Source organism: Amia ocellicauda, chromosome 17 (genome assembly GCF_036373705.1).
Source record: "Amia ocellicauda isolate fAmiCal2 chromosome 17, fAmiCal2.hap1, whole genome shotgun sequence".
Taxonomy (NCBI): Eukaryota; Metazoa; Chordata; class Actinopteri; order Amiiformes; family Amiidae; genus Amia; species Amia ocellicauda.
Window position 1 is genome coordinate 8,759,031 of NC_089866.1, and position 9,031 is coordinate 8,768,061.

The 9,031-nt window shown below is 37.9% G+C and overlaps 1 protein-coding gene across 1 annotated transcript; it reads right to left on the bottom strand.

Annotated features, from left to right (window-relative positions):
* Window positions 1-742: 742 nt before the first annotated feature.
* mpv17l (MPV17 mitochondrial membrane protein like) lies at window positions 743-8,032 on the bottom strand. The gene is given in 6 exon segments (XM_066689913.1): window positions 743-2,141; window positions 6,004-6,033; window positions 6,248-6,324; window positions 7,514-7,658; window positions 7,661-7,762; window positions 7,994-8,032. Coding segments are annotated over 6 exon segments (405 nt in total). The 3' UTR covers window positions 743-2,129.
* Between the last annotated feature and the right edge of the window lie 999 nt (window positions 8,033-9,031).

Below are 9,031 nucleotides of genomic sequence, written 5' to 3' on the forward strand. Positions count from 1 at the left end.
GGTACAACATTTTTTTTTATGCAGATTTTTAAATGATACTAAAATAAGCCTAAATGTATCAAGTGAACTATTTAGCATTGAAGGATAATCCTCTATATGTATGTGTGTGTGTGTTTGTGTTTCCCCCTTAAAGGCTCAGTTTAAAAAAAAGAAAGTTAAAAACTCCACATAAATTATCAGAAGTGAAAAGACAAACAACAACAGATGCTTCCCTCTGCAGTGCCTGAGGTCTGTGAAGTTACTGACTGCTGTGAGGAGCCGATGTCTGCGACCCTGCCTACTGATGCCCAATGATTTAAGTTTGTAATATACTCAGTCCTGGAGCCAGACACACTGAGCTGTCTGCGTAAAAACTGAAAAAGCAGTAGGCAAGTGACCAAACACTAACCCCTTCTACCTTACTGTGAAATTAAGGCTTCAGATTAGCATTGTGTGCACTTTGTTCAGTTTAGGTATTAGCTGTATTCCCTTCACTCACAGCAGGCGTTCTATCATACATTTTAGTACTGAATTACTGTGTACCAATTGCATTAACTATTTACAGTTCTATTTACATTTACAGTTCCTTGTATATTTATTATTTAGTCTTATCCTGAGTGGGATAAAGCTGTCAGGCCAATACATACATGAATGCATACATACATAAATAAATTAAACAGTTTTTTTTGTATTGCTGTAAAACAGGCAAACTCTTATGTAGTTTGGGGAAAAAAATACAAAAATAAAAGGGATATGTAAAAGGTAAAGAGGTAAAAGGCGTCTTTATTTTATTGAACCAGACATTCTTCATTCCCACTACCTTCAGGATATATGTCCAATGGGTTCTCAGAGCTAAAGACTGTAGTTCACAATGAAAATGTAATGTATGCCTATTATTTAGGTAGTACAACTGTGGTAGGGGATTTGTGCGTTTCAGTTCAACAGCGGTTTTAGTATCACAGCCCCAAGAGGTGAAACATACATCAAATGGGGAATTAAACAGCAATTAAACAGCAACAATTTAGAGAATTTAAATCAAAACTAATTAGTCTCAGTTTTCCTTGGGCTTTGAGTTTCCATACGTGCCTACATTTCATTACATTTCCATAAACAAAAATACACAAATCTGAGGCTAATGCATCAGTGTTAGGGAATGATATGTTGCTTCAAATTCAATTACAAAGTAAAAAATCACATTTAAATACAGATTGTGAAAGTATGTACTTATTTCCAACCCCCCAAACTGGTCATCTTAAAACAATACAAATAAAAACACATATATTTTTATATACTGTCAGTCACTGGTTAGCTACCACTAGACTTTTATTAACTTCAAGAATATTCAAACAAAGCACCAAATCAAAAAGCAAATGACAAAGTTGTACCCTGTCGGGTTTTGATGAATAAATATTATAAAGTGGCTTCTAACAATAAATTAAACCGTGAAGTACAGATTTGATATGTGAAGCCAAAGTAAGCCTAACTTTATTTTCCAATGAGTTACTAATAGAAAAAATTGTTGTAACAGATTTTTTTTTTCTGCAAACAGTACAGCTTTTTGTTTGCTTACACTTTGCAAATCTTGCACTTTTCCAGGTGCCATTGACTTGGTCATTTGTCTTCATACTTTATACTACATTTATACCAACTCAGTGCAGCTAAGCTTCACCTTCCTCAATAATCTGTCTACTCTGCTGCTCTATTTTTAGTTGTATGTTGAACAATGATCCCAATTACGCACAGTCCTAAAATAATTAGGATTAAGAGGATTATTGTCCGCACAGATTGATACTTACTTTTAAACCTTAATACTGGGCCGATTAAACAACAGCCTATTCAAATGAGGAAGACTAACAATCCAGTTTGTGCTGTGCCTTTCTTGCTTTTACATATATAACACACAAATACAATTCAATTAATTCAGAATTACAGTTAGTATAGTGGAGTGAATTACATACCAATGGTTGACATTCTGCAAATTTGCACCTGATATGAACATACTGTATACTTATAATATATAATACAATTATAATATCATAAAAAACCTTAGCACAAGAGTATGTAACATCCTTCTGCTGGTAAACCTGAGCCCATCTGACGTGATTCATGTTGTCCCAATTTCTCCAGCTGTGTCTTCATATTCTTCCTCATTAACGCCAACACTGTATAAATCATTACACACAAAACATTTATAAGACATTTAGAGACACATAATCAAATTCAGTACCTATAGAAAATTATTTATAAATATCATTAAGGAGAAATGTACTAAGTCTACCCTATTCTATTGGAATAATGGCTGCTGGAGGTCAGAGGTCAAAAGGCTCAGTAGGTAGCTGATGTGCCTGCTAATTTTGAACAATATCAGAGCTGGTGTGAGAGGTTGGTGGACTATGAATGAAAGAGTGCACCTGTTCTAAAAACTGTATGAGTATCAAATTGAGTCATAATAATGCTTTATTCTCCAATTGGTCTCTAATTTAGTTGTATTTGTTTAGATCAGTAGTTTTAATTGGAAAATTTGGAAAATGTAATTGGGAAAACAAAAAAGACAAAATGAGTATCAAATGGATACTGCCCCTTGCATATTATACGAATTACTCCACAGACTGTGTAAGTCATCTGGTATTCACTCCCCAAGGTATAATATAAAAATTACAATCACCTATACCTATAATCATCTGTAATGAGAAAGGCACAGACTTTGCATGTGAAGTGTCCTTTCAATCGTGGAATTTAGCAGAACCATAAGATGTGCCAAATAAACAAATTAAAGCAAATTATGGAATAAACAGATAATTCACAGACCTCATTAACTCAGCTGAGGGTGTCACAGGCAGAGCTTGAGATAGATAAACAGTCATTAAAATGGCATTTGTTTTTGTACTGACTTATAATAAAAAATATTTGTTCCTCTTTAAAAATAATATATACAGTTTATTTATATATATATATATATATATATATATATATATATATACACTCACCTAAAGGATTATTAGGAACACCATACTAATACTGTGTTTGACCCCCTTTCGCCTTCAGAACTGCCTTAATTCTACGTGGCATTGATTCAACAAGGTGCTGAAAGCATTCTTTAGAAATGTTGGCCCATATTGATAGGATAGCATCTTGCAGTTGATGGAGATTTGTGGGATGCACATCCAGGGCACGAAGCTCCCGTTCCACCACATCCCAAAGATGCTCTATTGGGTTGAGATCTGGTGACTGTGGGGGCCAGTTTAGTACAGTGAACTCATTGTCATGTTCAAGAAACCAATTTGAAATGATTCGACCTTTGTGACATGGTGCATTATCCTGCTGGAAGTAGCCATCAGAGGATGGGTACATGGTGGTCATAAAGGGTTGGACATGGTCAGAAACAATGCTCAGGTAGGCCGTGGCATTTAAACGATGCCCAATTGGCACTAAGGGGCCTAAAGTGTGCCAAGAAAACATCCCCCACACCATTACACCACCACCACCAGCCTGCACAGTGGCATGATGGCATGATGGATCCATGTTCTCATTCTGTTTACGCCAAGTTCTGACTCTACCATCTGAATGTCTCAACAGAAATCGAGACTCATCAGACCAGGCAACATTTTTCCAGTCTTCAACTGTCCAATTTTGGTGAGCTTGTGCAAATTGTAGCCTCTTTTTCCTATTTGTAGTGGAGATGAGTGGTACCCGGTGGGGTCTTCTGCTGTTGTAGCCCATCCGCCTCAAGGTTGTACGTGTTGTGGCTTCACAAATGCTTTGCTGCATACCTTGGTTGTAACGAGTGGTTATTTCAGTCAAAGTTGCTCTTCTATCAGCTTGAATCAGTCGGCCCATTCTCCTCTGACCTCTAGCATCAACAAGGCATTTTCGCCCACAGGACTGCCGCATACTGGATGTTTTTCCCTTTTCACACCATTCTTTGTAAACCCTAGAAATGGTTGTGCGTGAAAATCCCAGTAACTGAGCAGATTGTGAAATACTCAGACCGGCCCGTCTGGCACCAACAACCATGTCACGCTCAAAATTGCTTAAATCACCTTTCTTTCCCATTCAGACATTCAGTTTGGAGTTCAGGAGATCGTCTTGACCAGGACCACACCCCTAAATGCATTGAAGCAACTGCCATGTGATTGGTTGGTTAGATAATTGCATTAATGAGAAATTGAACAGGTGTTCCTAATAATCCTTTAGGTGAGTGTATATGTGTATATATATATATATATATATATATATATATATATATAAATATATATGTATATGTGTGTATATATATATATATATATAAATATATATGTATATGTGTGTGTATGTATATATATATATATATATATATATATAAATATATATGTATATGTGTGTATATATATATATATATAAATATATATGTATATGTGTGTGTATGTATATATATATATATATATATATATATGTATATGTGTGTATATATATATATATAAATATATATGTATATGTGTGTGTATGTAATATATATATATATATATTATATCATGCTATGTATACATTATGGTTATCAGAATATAGGACCTACTTCAGTATGGAAAAATAAACATTTCACTTAAGGGACAGAGTTTAGTTATGCTGATCATGTGTATGTATGTGTCACTATGACATCACTCCCCTATGTTCTCAAGAGCATATGGATCCCCTGCACTTGATGGCTAGTGTTTTTCTGTGGCAGGCTCCAGGAAACTAAACTCTAAAAGAAGAGAATGCTATGAATGCTATGACCATATTATGGCACCTAGACAGAGAAACCCCAAGTAAATAATAGAGGCTCCTTTCCAAGCCCTGTGGTCTGAAAGCTCTCTCTGTCGGCGTCTCTCTCTCTCTCCCCAGTTGCTAAACTTATTGTTGGTCCCGCTGTACCTGCGCACCACCTTCACCGGGTGCTGTGCCTTCCTGTGGGCTACCTTCCTCTGCTTCTCTCGCCACAGTGGGGATGGGACAGACAGCGCCGCCCTGGTGTGGCTGATGTCACCGAGAGAGGACGCCGCCAGGATGAAGGATGACAAGCAGGAATGAACGTCGCCTGTGTGCCCCAGAGTCAACCAAGCCGAAGCCATGAAACAAGCGGTTGTTTTTCTTAAGGTTTTAAAATGTAGTTGTGCCTTCATGTGAGAAAGATACCTCTTGTGCACTAATATCATAGCAGGGTGTCTTGGTTCCTGGACAGAGAAGCGTTGTTAGTCATTCTCATGTTCATTTGAATCTTTGGTGTCTCTTCTGCTCTGGCTGGTGGGGGGAGAGACATGGATTCTCCCCCCTTTCTTGATTGTTTGTGAAGTAATTTTTTATGGCACATAATCCATAGTGTTTTCTGATGATAAAGGGCCTGTTTACAACCTATAGGAATCCAAACACATGAGAACTGCAATGCCTGAGGTACTTGAATTGAAAAGTAAGTCATGTAAAGCACACCTTAGAACAGACCACAATGACCACAAGTCTACTAGTACTGTATAGTGCTTCCCCCCTGCATGAAACAGAAGCACGGTTAATGTAATTTTTATATTATACCTTGGGGAGTGAATACCAGATGACTTACACAGTCTGTGGAGTAATTTGTATAATATGCAAGGGGCAGTATCCATTTGATACTCATTTTGTCTTTTTTGTTTTCCCAATTACATTTTCCAAATTTTCAAATTAAAACTACTGATCTAAACAAATACAACTAAATTAGAGACCAATTGGAGAATAAAGCATTATTATGACTCAATTTGATACTCATACAGTTTTTAGAACAGGTGCACTCTTTCATTCATAGTCCACCAACCTCTCACACCAGCTCTGATATTGTTCAAAATTAGCAGGCACATCAGCTACCTCAGCATAACTCTCAACACTGTAACAGTGGCAGCATTTCTACTTGTAGTTACATGTTTGTGCACTTAATTATGTAGAGGATAGAATATTTCATTATAATGTACATTTCAAACACTAGTGAACATAACAAATACAGCAAAATATGGACAGAAAGCATTTTAGAAACTTAGGTACCTGAACAAACGGCCAGTACATGAGTCCAGTCTGAAAACCAAAAACGTATACAGTCAGTTTCACTTTACATCCCCATTACAGTTCTGTAAATAAAATAATTTAAAAATGTAAAGGAAATATAAATAGAATAGGAAAAAGGGTCTCAATGTGTGGGTTAACATGTGGATATGTGTGAGAGAATTATAGAGGGGAGATTGGACTGAATTATAAAACCATGACTTTTCCTCACGTGCTCCAGTCATACCTTGTAGGTGTTCAGGAATTTCTCCCTCCAGTCTTGCAGGATGTCCTCCTTGCCCTCAAGAAAACTCATCCCTACATCACAAAGATAAATATGTCACTGGCGGTCACCATCCATGGGTGACAGGATATGTCACCACTCTGTATTGGCACAAAGAGTGTTTTATTTTGCTATCTTTTGTTGCCTACATGTCTGCAGTACAGGAATACAGCCCTAAGATAGCTTGAACGGCATTCCCAATATACCCTTTTCAAAAATGACAGTGCACACATAAAGCACACAGGTGAGATAAAGCATGGAATAAACCATGGCAAACTATGGAAAAAGCCATGGAGAAGCAAAGTGAATGCCTGGAATATAGCCTACATGGTACTACTGTGCACATTTACTGAGGTAAACTTTCATAAGATTTGTTACCAGTACATAATGATTAATTGGTGCTAAACATGTGGGCATATTCATCTTTTAATCATTTTATATTCAGGTCAAAAGTTCACCCGTCAGTGACATTTCCCTAACTGAACTATTTTACACTGGCTGTACAGTGGCGCCCTCTACTGGCATTTATGACAGATTTTAGTATTATACAGTAATGTACTACCAGCAATCTGAGATGTTAAGCTAATAAATGGTTATTCTTATCCTTATTCTTATTTTGCAGATGCCCTTCATCAAGATTCATGTCGAGTATTACTAGGTGGACTGGCTTTTGCTGTGTTTGTTTGTCTTTCCACCTGGTTGTCTATTGTCCTTGTCTTCCTGAAACATGACAGAGGTCAGGAAGAGAAAGCAGGAGTTAAAGCAGTCTGACCTTGTACTCCATTAATGGTTTAAAATGGAAATGAAATGTATGTTTGATATTTCCAAACCAACTTGAATATGTTCTGCTTCAATTCAGTCGTTTGAAAGTCTTGTACGTGGGACATGATCTGAGATATGCAATATTTAGTTATATACAGAGAGAGTTCAGAATGATGTACAATAAATATAGAGCACAACATCATGCGATTGCCGTACAATGTATCAACATATTATAAAGCAACTAACATAGAGAATATATCATGACACTGAAGTACATTTCCCCATCTATCTCTGTGACAGAGAAAGCAAAGTACGAACATGGTAAAGAAGGTAGAGCCCCTACGCTAGTCGTGGCAGGAATCCCAGGCGTCAGGACCCCATGATGCGGCATCTGACCCCTGAGTGGAAACACTACCTGTATCCCACCAGAGCCCAGGGTCCGAGCGAGCTGAGCTCCTCTCCCTGTGCAGAAGACGCTGGTGGCGGCGGTCTGGTCCAGCTGCAGTTTGCGCGTCACGGCGCCGGCGGATCTCCCGGGAAAACGCCGCTCCAGCGCGCGCATCCACACGCAGTTGAAGTTGCCGTGGAAACCGAACGCCACGAGCGGCACTTTCTGCGCGCGCGGTTCCAGTCCAGCCGGTCGCGCGCCGTCGCGCACAACAGGCAGCCGCGGAAAAGCCCTGCTCGTTTAGAAAGCCAAGGAAATGCTGTCTTTTGCTATAGCAGATGGAATGAGAAAAATCGCAGTAGTCATTTAAAATGCATTTGGAAAAACACATTCCATCGAACCCGAGAATCTGCTGGAATCTCTTGGATTAAGCCGGAGACGGATCCGATTTCCCCGTAATACTGTTCGTTCTGCTTCAAAGGGGACCCGCACAGCCGTCGTTCCGCTGGCATTTTGATAAATGAGTATCTTAAAAGAATTCAATCAATCCGATGTCTGACAGTAGATGCACAGGCAGACTCCGACAGTTGCATCTCCATCCCTAGCTTTAATAAAGTGCATTAGAATGAAAAAGCACCTGCCAGCCCCCTCTGCTGAACCAGTGACTGTAGCCCAGTGTCGGGGCAATGGAAAAAATCTGGTTTAATTATAAACTAGCCAGAAAACTACACCAAAAGAGTGTCGAAACTCTCTTCATCAACATGCAACGTGACAAACGTATACCATCACATTGCAACACAAATGCAATTTAAGTAGCCTTGTAGTATAGCATTTATATTTATTGTATTTGCATAGATCATATATTGTAAAAGACCATTTAAAAATACATTTAACATGCAATTATAGAAGCCTAGCATTTAACTGTTGATCCCAATACAGAACTAATGCTCTGGGCAGTGGGTTATACAGAGGATTGCCCACCTGACTAATTCTGTCCATTTACTTAATGAAGTTATTCCTTCCTGATCCTGATCGCCTGTACATAATCTCCTGAGGATTGTTCAATAACTTCATCCCCCGAGTCATTTTTATAGAGCCTTGTAGTTGTCGTGTAAGTGGTGTGAACCAACAACAAATAGGACGAATTACAATTTTAACGACCGAGTTAATAAAAAACGCAATATTAAAACCGGGATGTAATAAGTTATAAGAAGAAAAAGCATTAAGAAAATATAATGAAAGCAGATAATGCATTATTATTTATTGCAATATTATATGAGACTGAAAATGATCACCTGTTTGACACCCCATGTATAAGATATATATTTAATATCACATATATACAGGGTGAAGCAAAGCCACTATACAGTGGTTGGCCTATACATTTCTTCATACAGTAAAATAAAATTAATTATTTTCAACTACATGTCAAGCTGTATCAACAGAAAAACACAATTAGGAAAATATGAGAATTAAAATAAGGTATCATATTTATTTAACTGCACAAATATGCAGCAGTAGAGTGACTTCTGCTTCTCGCCGTATAGTAAATAACTATAACATTGTGCATATGTATGAGTCTTACATATGGGATATAT